Source organism: Vulpes vulpes, chromosome 13 (genome assembly GCF_048418805.1).
Source record: "Vulpes vulpes isolate BD-2025 chromosome 13, VulVul3, whole genome shotgun sequence".
NCBI lineage: Eukaryota > Metazoa > Chordata > Mammalia > Carnivora > Canidae > Vulpes > Vulpes vulpes.
Genome location: NC_132792.1, coordinates 42,769,249 through 42,787,733, shown reverse-complemented (window position 1 = coordinate 42,787,733; position 18,485 = coordinate 42,769,249). Strand labels below are relative to the sequence as shown.

Genomic DNA, 18,485 nt, shown 5'->3' with positions numbered 1-18,485 from the left:
CCCTAGGTATTTTTTTTTTAATTTCACCAGAGATATCTCTTTTTGGTCCCCATTATAAGTCTAAACAAGTCACAGAACAGAAAATAATGGCAGAAAGAAAACATGGTAAAGAAACAGACTGAGAAGTGCTATTTAATCCAAATAAAAGGGCATCCCAGGTGGCTCAGCTGTTTAGCGCCGCTTTCAGCCCGGGTTGTGATCCTGGAGACCCAGGATCGAGTCCCATGTCGGGCTCCCTGCATGGAGTCTGCTTCTCTCTCTGCCTGTGTCTCTGTCTCTCTCTCTCTCTGTCTCTCATGAATAAATAAAATCTTTTAAAAATGTATTTCTAGGGATCCCTGGGTGGCGCAGCGGTTTGGCGCCTGCCTTTGGCCCAGGGCGCGATCCTGGAGATCTGGGATCGAATCCCACGTCGGGCTCCCGGTGCATGGAGCCTGCTTCTCCCTCTGCCTGTGTCTCTGCCTCTCTCTCTCTCACTGTGTGCCTATCATAAATAAATAAAAATTAAAAAAAATAAAATAAAAATGTATTTCTAATCCAAAGAAAATAGACATATTAGCAATCAGTACTGAAAGCACAGGATTTCGCTCATTTTACTATAGTGGTTTGTCTGTCATGAGTAAAATATTAACTGTACTGTGCAGGACTGTAATTGATTTGTATGTGTGTCTACTTTTAAATCTAACAGTATTTCTGAAATGAACAGCACCAGAAAAACAAAACAAAACAAACATCCCCCCAAAACAAAACAAAACAAAACAAAACAAAAAAACCAGAGCTTATTTGGGATAGCACTAAATGAATTAGTCCTGAAGCTGATGGGTTGTTAAGTGTCACAAGGATTAGGATAAATACTAATGAGTCAACATTTTCAGTAGCAGATCTTGGCACAATAATTGGGAAAAATATGTTTAACAATTAGAATGTCTAAAAATTGGAATGGGCTGTTTTCCTAAGCCTGTTAATTTCCATCATCAGAGAAATTAAAACGAGGGTTGGATTCAGAGCTGTGCCAGGCTGTATACATTTTGGGTGAATTAGGAAAAGATACCCTACCTGATAGATGCCTCAATGGAAGTTGCTCCCTTTGTGTGGATGTATCCCCAGGTCAGTTACATGGCTTAGTGAACAGAACATGGCCTTAGTTCCACAGCCTCTACTTTCCTTCTCAGATGGGAACCGTTTGTAGTATCCTCTTGTTAGAAATACTAGAGATCAACTTCTTTGAAGTAGGCATGAGTTTGGAGTGATGCTCTCCGAAATTTATGAGTCTATCTTTCCAAGTATAACGTGACTTAGTCCTCAAATAGATCACATTCAAAGAAGCATAATGCCACAAGCAAAAGTAACACAAGATTTTCAATCTTCACCAGTGTCTCTCAAAAACCACTGAGTGTGGTCCAATTTATAACTTGTACATTTCTTAAAAGACTCTTTCTTCATTCGAGCCTGACTCCATTTCCTCATACTTCACAGTTTCTTCAGAGGCTCTCACAGTTTAACCCTCCAAAACTCTCTCTGAAACCCCAGTACGTGAGGTTTTCTATTTTTGTTTTGTCTTTTCCATTTACTATCTAGTTTTTCCTCCTTCCATTCTCTAGACTCTTTAAGAAAAAGGAATTGTGTTGAAAAAAATAGAACTTCCCTTAGATTGTGAGAAAATGGGGAGAAGTTGAGCAAGTAAAGATAAAAATCTCCATTTTCCCCACTATCTCTTTCTTTTTCTTTATACCTATTTTCCTGATTCTTTAACATCACAGCATGGAACCAGGCGGAGACAGACTAAATAATTCTTGCAATGTCAGAGTGTCAGAATATCTGACAGAGTGTCAGAAGGGACACTCCTGAATGTCCCTTCAGGAGTGGAGACATTCATATGTTAATACCTTTTTTTTGAGTGGGTCCCATGTATGCCAAACTTTTTATTAGATCCTAAGGAAAAGAGACAAAACAAGTTATGTAAACACTCTCTACTCACTTGGAATTTACAATGTCATGAGCCAGACTGAATAAAATCAAATGAAATAGGTTTCAAACAAGAAAACCAATAGAAAGTGAAAGTGACTACTGCACATCCATGAATAGCTTCAGGACTACTTGGGTGTTGGGTGTATAGTATGAACAGATTATGAGGAAGTCAGGGAAGGCTTCATGGAAGAGGTGAGTATTGAGTAGACTTTTTAGATGAAAAAGAGCATGGAACAAGGGAAATCAGTATGGAGATCTACTAAAGATCTACAAGTAATGAGCAGCAAACCGTAAGTATACTTACCTTAGACAGAGGGTCTAAGTAGAGTGGGAAGCCTTTTGTCCCAGTGGGAATACAATTCTTCCTTCTCTGGGCAACTGTTAGGTTTCTTATGTGACCTAATATCAATTTGTCCCATTCTGCTTTGAGTTAGTTCTACATTTTCTATTTCCTTCATTAAATGTCACCTCCCAGAAAATGGAGGCAATGTGCCTACTCCCACCGCCCAACTCCACTTCTATAGCACTTCATGCAGAACCTGGCAAATTGTGCTAGTTCAATAAATACTTACTGAATTAATGGAATTAGTGAGAAGCTAGTGATTAGTGGGAAGGGGAGTGAAGAAGGGTCACATGCTGTGCTAATGAGTTTAAGTTTGATATTGGACATCACTGGAAGTTCAAAGGTTAGGATGTGATCAAATGCTATTTTAGGAAAAAGAATTTCTATGTCATTCTACTTAGGAGGTAGGAGATATGTTCATCTTTTTTGGTATAAGTGTTGCCTGGATATTTGGGAAGAGATGTCTCATATAGATGATACATAGTACTGAACTTTCGATCTTAGTCATTGAAACTTTTGAATAAATATATCTAGTCTTCTTGAATTGTATGGGCTGGATCAAAGTACTCAGAATCTCGTGAATAAATTTCATCATAGGGGTTTTTTGGTATTGTTTTATTAATAGGAGTGATACCATGCTTTAGAGTGAGGTTTTGGCATGTCTTAAATAATGTGCAAACATATCAAATTGGAAAAAAGTCTGGATATTTAAAATTCCAGATTTATACTTAAAAAATATTTTTGGAAAGATTTATTGTAATTTTTAAGAATTTTATGATCGAAAGATAACTATTTTATCAAACTAATTTCTCCTCCTTCCTAGGCTTAGGAAATTTTAGAACATTTGCTGGCAGTAATGTATTTAGGTACTACTATACAGATTCATCTTCAATTCTAAAAGTCCGCTCATGTGAATTCTTTGTTACTAACATGTAATGCAAAAGTTTTTTTAAAAAATAATTTAAATTACACAAATCAAAACTGTTGCTTGGTGATTTCAGTCAAGCTTTTTTTTTTTTTTTTTTTAAATTTTGTCGGTATAGATTCAAATTTATGATCTAGGTATGTTTTGAAAAACAAATCTTTAGTGTTAATTTTGATTATAGCAATAATACGTGCATACATATTTATTTCTTTATATACTGAATGTAGTAGGACAAAACAAAGCGAAAGATAGCTGTTTGTGAAAGAAAAGCAATGTAGGGGATCTCTGGGTGGCTCAGTGGTTTAGCGCCTGCCTTTGGCCCAGGGCGTGATCCTGGAGTCCCGGGATCGAGTCCCACATTGGGTTCCTGGCATGGAGCCTGCTTCTCCCTCTGCCTGTGTCTCTGCCTCTCTCTCTCTCTCTCTCTCTATCATAAATAAATAAATAAATAAATAAATAAATAAATAAATAAATAAATAAATCTTAAAAAAAAAAGAAAAGCAATGTAGCATCACTGTTAAGAGTGGATTTACTTCTCTGGGGGTTTTACCTTTCATACCAATGAATAGGCTTAAAGTACTATGACTCAGTCTCTTAAAGGACTCAAAACCTAAACTGAGGAAAAGTTTGTAAATTTAACACAATGTAAACAATTGGAAAAATGCAAAGCAAATTCTGTCCTGTACATACAAACGAAGCATACCTGCAGCCCTATAATATTTAAGATGCGTTGGATCCATAAAGAAAGTTATTTTTGCACAGATATAAAACCATGTCATCTTTGGAAAGTTGAGAGAATAGCTCTCCACCTTAATTTAAAAACAATGGGAAAAGGTATAGCAGAGGACCTTGGACACATAGCCAAAGGGCTCCAATACTTTGTTATTCTGAAGGCTTTCAGAAACCAGATTTCTACTCTCTGGATAAATAGGTATTAAAGGGCTGCAGCAAACTTATACATGATATTCTTTTTCTTGGCTTCACAATTTTAGTTAATATATTGGCTTTTTGGTTTAATTCCAATGGCACAGCTCATAAATGCAGAGTTTTTCTTCTGGGGCAGGGGGAAACAATCATAAAATAAAAATCCTTGACAGCCTGTCTGTTCTATTATAAACCGTAACGCCCTAAGAAAGAGAAATATCCCAAAGGTTGTGTGAAAAGAGGGCAGTGCCAAAAAAATTTGGGGACCCTTTCAATAATAGTTTGAACCATATATTATTCCTTGAGAAATTCCAGTTACAGTAGCATGAATGTGAGAGTTATGTGGTTTGGAGAAATAGAGAACACTGAATGAACAATTTCAGAGACAGGGAAGAGCTGTTGGCACAAATATTTATTCGCAGCAATGCTTATTTTCTCAGCCCATGAGGTGAAATTTCAGTTTCTTTATGAGAACTGGCTATTCCGTTTTCTGGGCAGTGCCTGTCTGAATGTTTCTGTATGAATGAAACGCTCATCTCCCAGGGAATAAAAAAGATAAGGATATTTAGCAATACCCTCCTCTTTTTTCTGAATTTTGTAGAACTGGCAGTCATCTGATATATTGAAAATATATATACTTCCTCAAAAAAGTCAGGCTAGGTTGTCTGAATATATTTTGCACGATAGACCCCTTTGGCAGTGTTGTGTTTTTGCACAGCTTGTGGGGGAGAGACTGGACTAGCTTCCTGGTTTCATTAGCATAACCCAGCCCACTTCCAACACACGCCCAGAACTACCTCATTAGCCATTGGGATTGGAGCCAAAAACATAAGACTACAGTGAATATAAGGGGAATTACTGGCGAAAGAGCTCTAGACCAGCTTAACACTGAACCCATTACTTTTCCAAGATCAGAAAAATATTACACTAACAGGAACCATTTCCCCGTCTTGTTCAGATAAGGAGTCAAGGTTTTAATCTATCCCTTTTATCTAGAATAATTAGCTTCACCATAATAAGAGATAGAGCCTGGCTGCATGTATTTAAGTGCTTCTGTTAATCTCTTTCCCCCTCTCTCTTTCTCTCTCTCTTTTATTGATTTATTTTCTGGATAGCTTTGACATTGAAAACCACAGACGAATTGGAGCCTGGCATTGAAAGGAGGTGTTCTGCAACGATTTTTTTTTTTTGCCTTGTCCAAAGAAGTTTACTTCTACAAGAGGCAATCTGAAAAATGACAGGGGCAAAGAGGAAAAAGAAAGGCATGCTGTGGAGCAAGATGCATACCCCCCATTGCGAAGACTTTAAACAATGGTGTAGAAGGCGCCTACCTATCCTGGAATGGGCACCGCATTACAATCTGAAAGAAAACTTGCTTCCAGACACCATGTCTGGAATAATGTTGGCAGTTCAACAGGTGACGCAAGGTAATGTACTGCATTTGATTTTCCTGTTTTATGCAGAATGGATGTCACTTTGCTTTCTTGGAAGTGTATTATGACCCAAGATCTATAATTTAGCTAGTGAAATGGATAGTTCATTTTTCTGGAGAAATAAGAACAATTGAATATCTGTATACAAAGTTTTTCCTAATTGTCTGGTTTTGTTTTTGCTATTTTTGGAAGCTATTAGGCACTGAACCAGTTTTTGAATGGCATTATTACATATTTGCAATGTTAAAATTCATACTATGTGAGAGTAAAAGATCAGTAAGGGTGCGAGAATGAGTTTTTATAGCTTGACCTTACTGATATAGTTTCTTACTTTCACGGAATCAAGCTATAAAATATCTCCTGGCGTGCACATATCGTTTGTAAACCTGATTAGCAGCACACAATTACCTATTGTAGCCTTGAGAGTTGCTATAAGCAAGGAACAGAGCTTTCTGTACATAAAGGAGGCTCCTTGCCAAGATCATTATTTGCAAAGAGAATCCTGTATGTCCTTAGAGCTTATGTTTTACTGTGCATGCTGATTTAATTCTGTATCACATTACGTACTGTATTTATTTCTCAATAAGAAACTTAAACTGGTGAGAAGTCTGAGTTTAACTTTCCCAAAGCAGATTCTAAATGACATCCTGGATTTAGATAGGTGCTTCTCTTGGTGAAAGCTGTAAGTTAACTAATAGGTATGTGTGTGAGTGGGTGTGCGTGCGTGTGCGTTTTCCTTAAAGGTGTATTTGTTGTTTTATTATTAGTGGTTTTTTTTTTTTTTTTTTTTTTTTGCTAATTCAAGTAATAATTTCCTACCTGTAGCAAGGAAAAGAACTAATTTCTCAATATTGAGTATTTGGAACACTTTCCTTGGCATAGGCTCTGTCGATTTATATTTCCTTATAGTTTCACTACATCCCTGGCTTGAACTATTATTCATACTGTTAAATTATAAGCACTCTTTTAATTGAATTATTCTGTAGCTGGAACAAACTGGTTTGTGTATTTGTGTTTTTAGTATGATTAGGAACATCTGCACTGGTGGCTTTACTTTAAGATCCATAATACTATCATACTTTATGGGATTCTAGTTCCCTGAATAGTCTTACATTACATTTTTAATGACCATTTTGGCAATAGTGAAGCATGGTAATCATTAATAAAAGTGGAAAGTAAATAACAGGTTAGGGCATTTTCAGCCTTGTTTTCATTCAATTTTAAATTCAAAATGAGACACTACTATGTACCTTGAATCTTAGTGATTGATGTCCAAGGACTTTTTCACCAGGTAGTTTCAGTATATTTTATAAATTTATTTTGCTTTAATTTATTTATTTATTTTATTTATTTATTTTATTTATTTATTTATTTATTTTTTTATTTTTTTTTTATTTTGCTTTAATTTAATGCAAAGTGAAAGAAAAAATATATTTTTAAAATAGTTTGTTGTCTCATTTCTGTAAAATATTAACCTAACAGAGAAATTTGGGGATGTGATAAAGATGCCTGTGATATACCCTTAGTAATAGTGTTACGTACAAGTCCTTGGTAGTTAACTGCTGTATGGCTTTCATTTGGATGTAGATTTTGAGGGATTTTGTTTTATGAGTCATATATTTCATTGGTTACAAAGAAACACATTGGCCAGCCCCTGACTGAGGAGAAGCACAAAGCTTACTCAGCCTTGTTTCTTGGAGTTTTGGATCTGGCTGATGATTCTCTTGGAAAGCTACCAGTGATTGGACAAGGCTACACCACTAGAAAGAATTTCAGGGTTTTCGTTGATGTACGAAAGACTAATCCCCTAAAAGTACCTATTCCTTTAAAGACAATTCTCTCAAATTTTCTCAGGCTCACCCACTATGGAGAGATAAAAAATAAATTACCTTTGTTATAAAGAGCACTGTGCTTGCTACACCCCTCTATTAATTATCTTCCCCTTTCCTAACAAAATCCCAAGAGACAGCAGTCTCTTCTCTATTTTCCGTATGAGAAAATGGAGGTTTAGAAAAACAAGTAATTTTCCTGGGGCCTCATACCTGATAAGTGGTAGAGTTAGGACTTGATTCCAAAGCCAACACTTTTAACATTTTATGCTTTATGCACTACACTGCCAAGATAACTAGACTTTTTCATTATACCAACGTTATTAGTAATAGAAGATACTTCTTGGGACAGGTATGAATAGTCTTCCCTTCAAATTTTTTTTGCATTTAAGCTTCATCCCTGGAGTTTTTAGACTCAAAGGTGAGTGATGAGGGAAATGACTACCATAGAATATAGAATAAGAACGGTATTGAGATATCATTAGCTTCTATTTATGTGAATATGCAATCATTATCAGCTCTATTTCTTTAGGAAAATCAGAAGTAAAGGGTATTTTTTTAGTTTTGCATCATAACACAATAGAAACAAATAGCTGCTTTCATTCTACTGAGCTTTTTTTTTTTTTAATTTTATTTATTCATGACAGACACAGAACAGAGAGAGAGGCAGAGCACAGGCAGAGGGAGAAGCAGGCTCCACGCAGGGAGCCTAATGTGGGACTTGACCCTGGGAATCCAGGATCATGCCCTGAGCCGAAGGCAGGCGCTAAACCACTGAACCACCCAGGGATCCCCTCTAATGGGCTTTGAGGCAGCTTTTCAGTTACTCAGCATAGTTGAATTATATGAAATTGTTGAATTCAACATTTTTTTACCTATAAATATGGAAAGTTATATGGTTCAACCCAGTAGTTTTTCATTCTTCTCTCTCTAGAAATGCATTTAAAATTAAGAAGAATAATGGAAACTGATCTTTGAATGTATTCTATATGTCAGACATTTTAAATTATGTCTTTTAAGTCCCTTCCCATTTGTTAAATATGAATCATTGTCAGTTATCGTCATATTTAATCCATTTATGGCATTTTCTGTATTGACTATATCCCTTCTAAAACTTTCTTCTCTTGGTTTTGAGACATTGCTCTTTCATTTTTCTCCTACTACCTCTCTAGCTTTCTCATGAGTCTCTGGAGATTTTGCCTCCTACCCTATCCACCCATTAAGCATCAGTGTCCTGGAGACTCAAACCCTGGCCTTCTTCTCTAAGAATGCCTTAGGCCATTAAGTCAGCATAAGAGGTTCTAACTACCATCATCCCGCAGATGGAACTTTCTTCTAAACCCTAGATCCACATATTCAGTTGTGGAAACTTCTAAAAGCAGTTCAGATGCAACATTTAGTCTTCTAAAACAAACTGAATAGCACCACCATCCTAACCAGAATTATAATAATTAATAATAACAGTAATTTTCAGGCACCAATGTGAACACTGTTGAAAGAATATTTGACGTTATATTATGCAAAGCTGAGTCTCAGAGAGAATAAATCTCTTGCTTAGAGTCACACAGCAAATGAGTGGAAGAGTTAGGATGTGCACTCAAGTAGTCGGGCTCCAGGGACTATGCTCTCATCTTGTACTAGACTGTGTCTTACAGGGGGTCCCAAAAGTTATTTCCAACCCTTCCCTGTCTTGTGTTACTTATCCCACTAGCTCACAGTCAGCCACTAGGCTCTTCTATTTCCAGTCCCTGATTATCTTTCCAACCAGGTAGTCTTCCTCATGCCTTCTGCTGCAGCCATAGTTCACTGTCTGAACTACTGCAGTCATCATTTTGTGGGCCTTCCTTCTCTACTGTCTCCTCCTGTAGGCCATATTCTATACTGCAGTTAGAATGATTGTAAAAATCTGAATGTATCACTTCTCTGTTCAAAAATCCTCAATCCTCTCTTTCCTTCAGGATAAAAGCCCAGTTCTTTAGAATAATTTATTAGATTATAATCTGAGCCCCTTGATACTAAGGTTTTATCAAAGAGATCTCTCCTCTGAGAATCCCTCTCAATCTCCTGGGAAGAGGTATGTTTTCTCCCTCCCACTCCCTCTGTACTTTTTAGGTATCTCTATGATAGGCCTTAACAGATTGTATTATAATATTTCAATACAACCCTTTCCACACTGGTCTGTAGGCTCTGGAAACAAAGATAATGTTCTAATCTTTATATTATTACCAACTTGTATATTGCCTATTGCACAGAATTTTTAAAAAAAGATTTTATTTATTTATTCATGAGAGACAGAGAGAGAGAGGGAGAGAGAGAGAAAGAGAGGCAGAGACACAGACAGAGGAAGAAGCAGGCTCCATGCAGGGAGCCTGACGTGGGACTCGATCCTGGGTCTCCAGGATCACACACTGGGCTGAAGGCAGACGCTCAACCACTGAGCCACCCAGGGATCCCTAGAATTTTGTTTTCAATAAATATCTGTTAGAAGGATTAAAAACAGTTCAGCTCCTGCAACCTCTGATTGTTCCAGAGTTGCCTGTTGTCACTCAGGGAAGGAAAGTAAATTTTAAGTTCTTACGTTTTCAGAATAAACGCAACGGAGATACTAATGGTAAAAAAATACATTAGAAATATGAGTAGTTAATTTCTTCCAATTCCCCTTACTTTCCTGAGGTTTCAAACTTGCAGCCCTCCAGACAAATCTGTTAAAAGGTGTATTTCCTTTGTTCCAAAACAGTGTTGTTTTTTTTTTCTCCAGGCAACATCCACAAATATGAATAGTTCATATTAATCCAGACGCCTGGCTTCTCTTGTAAAAGGGGAATACATGGCTATACGTGGCTCACATTCCCATTAGGCACAAATCTGCTGGACTTCATGGAGGCCCCCCCTCCACTTTAGACACGACATGCACTTTGCATTTTGCTACACTCTTCATCACTCACCTGTGCATCGCCACCCTTCCTGCTAGTATTCCTGTTACCTGCCCAGGACTCTGAATGTCTGAATTTTTTTCCTCTGCCAAAACACTTTCTAATATGTTTTATCAAAATGCCTCAAACTCACCCCTAAATAAAACCTTTACAGAGATATTACATTAAGATTGCGTTCTTAATTTAGATCCACAGCACCTTTCCTAATCCATGTACCTGGATTAATGTATTCCAATAGACTTCATTTCTTTATAATCCTTTGTATTTTCTGTTAATTTTTTAAAAAAAGTATTCTGGGAAGGTATACATAGGCTTTGCTGACTGCTAAAAGGGAAGATTGCACCTGCCCAAGGTAAATAAGTAAAAGTATGGGTGTCCTCATTTCAAAGGAAGAGAAACCTTAGACCCTCTTTCAGCATGTTCAAATATTTCTTAGAAACAATTTGTATTTTAAAAATATTTAATAAATCTGGAAGCTCTTATCACTACCTTCAGGTACAAGCCATTAGAGTTTGTATCTACCGCAGTATCCTTTAGCTGACAGTTTGTAGGACCAAACGTTATGGAGAAAATCATTGATTTTAAAACATGTCACAAACATGGTGGGCCCAGCTAAGCAGCATAAGGCTCTGGTCTCTAGGGTATTGGGTCCACATTCTAGGCTGAATAAGCACTTGGGGGAAGTAATTTCTTTGTTTCCAACCTGAAAACTCAAGTGCTGAGACAGGGCGGAGACCTAAAATGCATGACTTGCCATGTAAGAAGCTAATCCACTGAGAAGGAATATGAGAATGTTTTGCCTTGCATTCCAAGGGATCACCTAGAAATTGTGTTCCCAAACCATGAAAATTTTATGCTGCCATGGGGTCGCCTGATGTTCACACCACAGTGTTTTGAGCCACAGACAAAAGATGGATATTCCTTATAATTATGCAGAATGTGTGGCATTACTGGCAGCAAGACATGTGTGTGGAAGCTGAGCTTCGCTGCACTCCTGAGGGCAGCTTAGTGACATGTGGGACAGTAAGTGGGAATTCCTGAAGCATACTGCCTTGGGAAGATGAAAGGATTGTCTGGGAAGTTTCCCCTGCGTGGTCTCAGCCTTGAGAGCTCAGAATCCCAGCATTAGCTACGAATCTCTAACCTAACCCCCCTTAGACTCTTTCTTCCTGCTAGTAACTTTTCTCCAGGAACCAGGGCAGCAAAATATTGCTAAGTGAGTCTAAAGTATACTTGGCTCGACCCTTAAATAAATATGCCCACAAGCTAGTAACTCTTTGCCAGCTTTTCTCCTCCATTTCCCTTTATCCCATGACCCATCTTCACACTGTAACTCCAGGCTTCATTCGACATTTCTGGTTTCCTTTTTCTTTTTCTTAAATATAGAAAGATGATGATCTGTCCATCAAAGGGCCATTTATGTCCTTCTGCACTTAGAGGAATGCCCTTTATGATATTTAGAGTTGTTCACATGGAAGAATCATGACCTTCTTTTTTGGGGTGTCAGAACTTAGCAAGGTTTGCAACAAAATAGATTGCCAGTGAGTATGAGGATAAAGTGTGAGGCCTACGTATGAGTAGACTTCTATTTTTGCCAGCGAGGAGCCATCCTTACTTCTGTTAGTGACTATATCCATTTTTATTATATGTGGTTTAGTATATGTGTATATGAGGTTGTAATTTTGGCTCCAGTGATGGAGTCTAGGCTAATTAATGGGCCAAGTCCTCCTCAACCAGATTCTCAATCTTGCAGATCCATTGGAACCACCTTAGGGCTTAAAAGAATACTGATACCTGGGCCCCATTATCAAGCAATTCTCAGACTTCCTGGGAGGGGCTCCCAGACATTGAGGCATTATGTTTTTTCTCCTTTAAGTTGTTCCAGATTCTCTGTTGGGCAACAGTGTTGAGAACTGGATACAAACATAGTGATTCGTCTAGGGGAAGGGCTTGTGGCTCAGGTCTTGGTGGTTGGTACAATCCCATACATCAGGCCTGTGACTGGTTCAGGGATGAGATCTGTCACATAGGCACAAGGCCATGAATTTATTACGCAACAAGTCAGTCATTTTTTTGCTTTAAAATGGTAATGCTAATGCAAATGACCTGAGTGATTCAATCAATCTGGATCCCGGGGTATGTGTGGATCTTTCAAGAAGAGATACCTTTGTACTGGGACTGCTGGTAGTGAGGATATTGTGCCTCTGTAGCTTCCCAGGGCCTCCACAGCCTGAAAAGGAAGCCAACCCAGCAAAGAGCATAGAACAGTCCTGATGACAGCTAGCACACCCTCAACTTTTTACTTGCATGTGCAAACACATTTTTTTAATTGCTTAATTAGGTTTAAGTTAGGCTGCTTCTAATCACCTTAACTACACATTTGAGTGCTGTTACAATTTAAATGTATTACGCAATTTTTTTTTCTAATTCTACAGAACCCAGTGAGAGAAGTCCCACTGTACTTTTTAAATATATTTTTGTGAGAAGAGGAGTTTGAGGCTTAGACCACTAGGTGATGTGCCCCAATTCTAGTACAGCTGAAGAGGGCTTCAGATCTGCATTGAACAGGCTCCATCCCCACCCCTCACTGCCTTCTGTTCCCCAGTTCTGTTCAACTATGACAGATATAACCTGAAGGGGGGGGGGGGCTGACTGTAGGTGACAAGAATGCACTGGCCTCCCTTCACATCAGGCCCTCAAATGTCCCTTCCTATGATAACATGTCAACTTGCTTGAGGAAATAAAACCCAGAGAGTCTGGTTGAGAGCAAAGGAGGGCTCTGCTACTGGAAAGATTTACCCGTACCAGGGCTCCTGCTCTCTTCCTTGAGAGCTTTTCACTGCCCTCTGTTAGACTTGCTTCAAATGAGAGAGGGAGGGGAGATGTGCATTAACCCTGGACTGAGCATCAAGGAATAATAGCTTTTACCATGTGGCAGAGGGATCACACAGATCAGATGTTTGGATGAGACTTTACTAAAGATGAGGGGGCAATAAAAGTGAAAAACAGAGTGCCATGGGTCTGTAACCAGGCTTACTCATCTTCACTCAGTTTATTCCCCTTCATCTCAGCTCTACTCTCCTCTGTCACTGCAGATGCCATCTCTAACCCTAACCACCCCTGCCCAGAGCAGCCCTGCAGACATTTATCCTTTGCTATTCTGAGTCCAAGAGAAGAGGGCCTACCTGGAGCTCTAACTTTTCTGCCATTGGCATTGTCTGCCCACCAGGCAAGACTGCTCCCCTCTGTTGGCGATGAGCTCAGCAACATAGGTCTGTCTCAGTTTCACACCATTTCTATAAATAAAAAAATACAATAGCCTGTTTCTCTAGTCTTTGTTCTTGATCATCTTTTTCTCTGTTTTATTTCTCATGAGCTAATCCATTACAGGGGACTTGGGTGGCTCAGTGGTTGAGCAGCTGCCTTTGGCTCAGGGAGTGACCCTGGGGTCCTGGGATCGAGTCCCGAATCGGGCTCCCCGCATGGAGACTGCTTCTCCCTCTGCCTGTGTCTTTGCCTCTCTCTGTGTGTCTCTCATGAATAAATAAATAAGATCTTAAAAAAGAAAAAAAAGCTAATCCATTTCCGTGGCTGCCACTTTTCTGCTGGTGAATTGTAAAAATATATTTTTAGCTCAAAATTTTCTTTTTTTTTTTGTACTAGATATAAATATCCAGCTGCCCATTGAACACCATCTTAATGTCTCTGAGGGACATACTTACAACTGGACACATCATGTTCCCTCTCAAAATCAGTTCTTATCTTATATTCTGCATTATACTGCAAGTCACCACCAGCCACCCAGTTGTCTATGCCAGAAGTCTGGGAATGATCTTTATGGTCTTTTCCCCTTAACAGCTGTATTCAATGGAGGAGGTTCCCTAAATTATTTCCTCTTAATGTCTTTCATTAGTATACCTGATGCCTGTTGCCCTTGTGACCATTGATATTAATGGTATTAATAGATATTGTACTATTGTACTTAATAGATATTGTGTTATTTGCTGAATGCTTAAAATGTGCCATAAATGGTACTGAACATGCATTGTGTATTGTATTAATCAAACTTGAGAATAACCTAAGAGTTTGATACTATTAATATCTATATTTTATAGATGAAGGAAAGCAAATTAATTTGCTTTTAGTGTCAAGTAATAGAATTTCTGTGAAGTAGAGAGAGTGTTTCAGTGTTTGTCTTTCTGACTCCTGAGCCCAGGCTCTTATCTTAATTAAAAGCTACCATCATTCCTTGCATGGCAGTTGGAATGTCTTCTTGATTATAATTTTTTCTCTCTATTGTTTATTTCAAACTACAATCAAAAATTTTTGAGTTAGATAGTAGGGATCTTTTTTTTTTTTTTTTTAAATAATAGGGATCTTTGTGTTAAATTCCTTCAACTACACCTCTGCCAATGGATTTTGGACCTTTTTTGGTGTTTCACTCTATAACATCCTTGCTTTACACCATCTCATTGATTTCTCTGTCTCATTTCCCCTACTGTCTTCTCATCCCTTCCCTCATGGCTCCCTGGAACTCCAAAGGCTTCCCTGGAACTGAAACGACAGGTTTGTTTTTATTGATTTGTATCATGTTGGGAGCCAACATTTAAATATCAGAAGACTTCATTTTAAAGCTGAGAGGTTTGTCCTCTTCATTTAAATCTAATCATCTGGGCAGCCCCAGTGGCTCAGCAGTTTAGTGCCGCCTTCAGTCCAGGGAAGACCCTGGAGACCCCGGATCGAGTCCCACGTCAGGCTCCTTGCATGGAGCCTGCTTCTCCCTCTGCCTGTGTCTCTGCCTCTCTCTCTCTCTCTCTCTCTCTCTCTCTCTCTGTGTGTGTGTCTCTCATGAATAAATAAATAAAATCTTTAAAAAATAATAATAAATCTAATCATCTAAAACAAATGACTCCTAAATGGGAACTGCATTCCTAAATGGGAACTGCAGACTGGAGTTTATTGGTGCCTGTACCCTTTCTGTGGGCATGGACTTTCCAATTTATCATATTCCCCAACACTTTCTCTTCTTTTACATCAGTACCACTTCATTCTTGTTATTCATCATCGTCTTCAGATCCGGAGCAAGATGTTCTCAGACTCAGCTCAAGGATACCATGATTATCCAAATTCATGACAGTATTCAAAAGGACAAAATATCTAATATAAAAGCAAAGATGATTTAGTAGGTAGTATGGCTATAGATAGCCAACTTTTCTCACATTAGACAACACTGGACTTCTGAAGATATTTTTCAAAGCCCTTCAACATCTAGATCTCACTGTTCCAACCACATCTCTTCTGATTCACCCTTATTCACACTGAACTGCTTAGAGTTCTAAAGGATCATACTCATTTTGCCTCAGGACATTTGTGCACACTACTTCTTCTTAAATGGATAATCTTTCCTTTCAGCCACTTTCTGATTCACTCTATACAGATTATATCTTCATCTGATTATATCTAAGCATGTATCAGGGCTGGGTTTAGCTCAGTGGTTCTTAACCTTGGCTGCATATTAGAGTCTCTTTTGGCACATTAAAAAAATGCTCAAACCTTAGACCAATTAAATTAGAATTTGGGGGAATTTAGGGCAAGTCATTTAATTTCCTGGGCCTTAGTTAGCTTCCTCAACTAATACTAATTTTAAAAAACGAAGTAAATGAGCAGCTAGGACTGAGAATTATAGGCTTTCACAAAGCACTTGATACCTCTATTTTGTTCTCCTAGTACTCTCACTTATCTACTTAACTATCTATTGCATTTGTTTTTGATTTATATTTGATTTCTCTCGAGAGTTGTAAGTTCCTTGAGGGCAGGGGCTATTTATAGTCTGGGTAATCAACCGTCCTGGTTTCAGCAATGAAGGGTTTTCCTAGGAAACCCGTTAAGCTCCTATCAAAGTATGTGGCACCTAGGAGGTACTCAAATGTTTGTTGACAGCAAAAAATCATATTTGAGATGACAGTACAGAGTTTTCCTATGTTCACTCTCCTTTTGGTGGCTACTCTCCCCATGGAATCTTTCAGTCCTGTACTGTTTCTGTGTTATCAGCCTGTAGGGCTGTTGATCCTAAAGCTTCTTGGTCATGGTAATTTTTTATTTTTACTCTTGGAAGCTCTCACCTGTATAATAAACCATGTATTATGGTATGCAAGAATGATGTGATTTGCCTTAATCCCTCCAGCGATTAGAACCAAAGATATTTGATTAACAATCTTTGTCTGTGAACCTAGAGAATGTGTGTCTATAGGAATTTTATTTGCATGTAGTTATGGTTCTTGAATATATGTAAATTTACTCTGGGAGACCCACTTGTAATATTGCTTAGCTCAAACCCACTGATGCTGTGAATCAGACAGCTGATTATACTGTGGTTTGCTAATAACAATTCTAAGACCACCACAAACCAGTTACCAGAGGGAAATAAACTTTCATCATTACCCACAAAGTTTGGGTTTGATTTCTTATGTGTAGTTCTTGGAAGTACCTACTGCCACCTAATTATTTTGTTTTCAAGAATACTAATCTGTCTTCCTAGGGTGCTTTATTCATTTCTATTGAAAAACATACTTGAAAGAATACACAGTCTTTTGCTATGTTCTTGGAAAGAGACAGAGAAGTATAAGACAACAATCCAGCCCACAAGGGCCTTATTATTTTTCCTTCCTCAGAAATTTGTACAAAGTATATGAGAATATGATCTTGTTATTCAGCCTTGAAGATCTCAATCTGGTGTGGGTATGTAAGGGTGGGAACATTTTCTTAATGAAAGTTTGTGGAGTATTGGTTTCAGCCACTTTCTGCTGTGAGTAGGTTGTATAACGGAGGCAGCTGCCAAAGAATTCTGTGTTTTTATTTAGGAACCTGAAAAGTAGTACAAGCCCATCCATATAACATGACGTGAAATGAATAGTTGGTGGTAAAAACTGGACCAACATAGAGACCCAAGTGGCAGTCTTAAAAAGTTGTCAAGACTTGGTTGGTATAGACATAGGGTATTATATGAAATGGCATTTTAAGAAATCAAGTCCTGCTAATCATTCCTTCTCCAGAGAGGATCTCAAGGGAACTATATACACAGGTAACATTTAGGGAATGGCAACCGGTGTCCCACTTTATCTGCTGCATTAGTGTTTAAAGCTAAGCTGAAAAAAAAAAGTTAAAAAAAAAAAAAAAAGCTAAGCTGGATTGTATTAAAAACAACTTAGACCTGAGATCAAAGAGGTGTTCTTTCTTGTAAAGCTAAGGTTTGAATGTGCTTGTGAAAAAACAGCAAGAGAAAGATATATCAGAGCTTACCTTGAGCCAGGCCCTGGTCTTTTTATTATATTAACAGCATGGATTAAGAAATAGAGAGAAAAATGTACATGTGTGGATATACCTGTGCCCATCAAGAAATGTGTCCTTGAATTAAGAGTACACTTATCGCTATGAAATGTTGAGTAGTGTAGGAGGTTGTTGAATCACTATGTTGTACACCTGAAAGTAACACAGTATGTTAAATATACTGGAATTAAAATAAAAAAAAAAAAAGAAATGTGTCCTCATCAGAGTGTTCAACTTTGACCTCTCCAATTAGCAGCCCTCCTCTTGGGTGAGGGAGGTACAGGGTGGTGGGGAGAAAAGGTCTGAGAACTTCTGGTCTACCGCTTGAGCTGAGGTTGTAGCTGTAACTGGAGAGAGGGGGATAGAATCAAGACATTTGAGAAGGTCGAATTGAGGTAAGGTTCAGGAAGGTTAACTAAGACATACAAATTCATCCTGGTGGGTATAAAGTTTAGCACCTGGATGCCAACCAATGGGAGCAGGACACAAAAGGTAAACCTGGGGAATAAAGTGGCAGAAGCTAAGGTGAAATACAGGAGCAAATTAGGACCTGAGTCCAAGATTCTGGGGTAAGAAGGGTGTGAGTTATGGTCTAAGAAGCCAGCAGCATGGACAGATCTCCAAGTCTTTTCTAATTTTCTACCCAGTATATGAACAGGCTTCACATTTCAGTGGGTGGACTTGAGCCCATGGGAGGCAGTGAGAAGAAGCAGCATTAGCCAGCAGTTAATGTAAAGTAGAAGGAAAGTTCTTGCCCTCTGCTGCTCCCTGGTCCAGTGTTTTGTCTAGACGGATGTTATAGAA

The 18,485-nt window shown here is 38.3% G+C and overlaps 1 protein-coding gene across 2 annotated transcripts in view; it reads left to right on the top strand.

Moving 5' to 3' along the window:
* Positions 1-4,970: 4,970 nt before the first annotated feature.
* Positions 4,971-18,485, top strand: part of SLC26A7 (solute carrier family 26 member 7) — a 114,159-nt gene continuing 100,644 nt past the window's right edge. Inside the window, exons 1-2 of one of the 2 annotated variants that reach the window (XM_026013462.2) lie at positions 4,971-5,131; positions 5,276-5,587. In XM_026013462.2, the coding sequence (XP_025869247.1) occupies positions 5,395-5,587 (193 nt within the window). In that variant the 5' untranslated portion in view covers positions 4,971-5,131; positions 5,276-5,394. The remainder of the gene's footprint in view (positions 5,132-5,275; positions 5,588-18,485) is intronic. The other variant, XR_011996581.1, reaches the window with a different exon arrangement.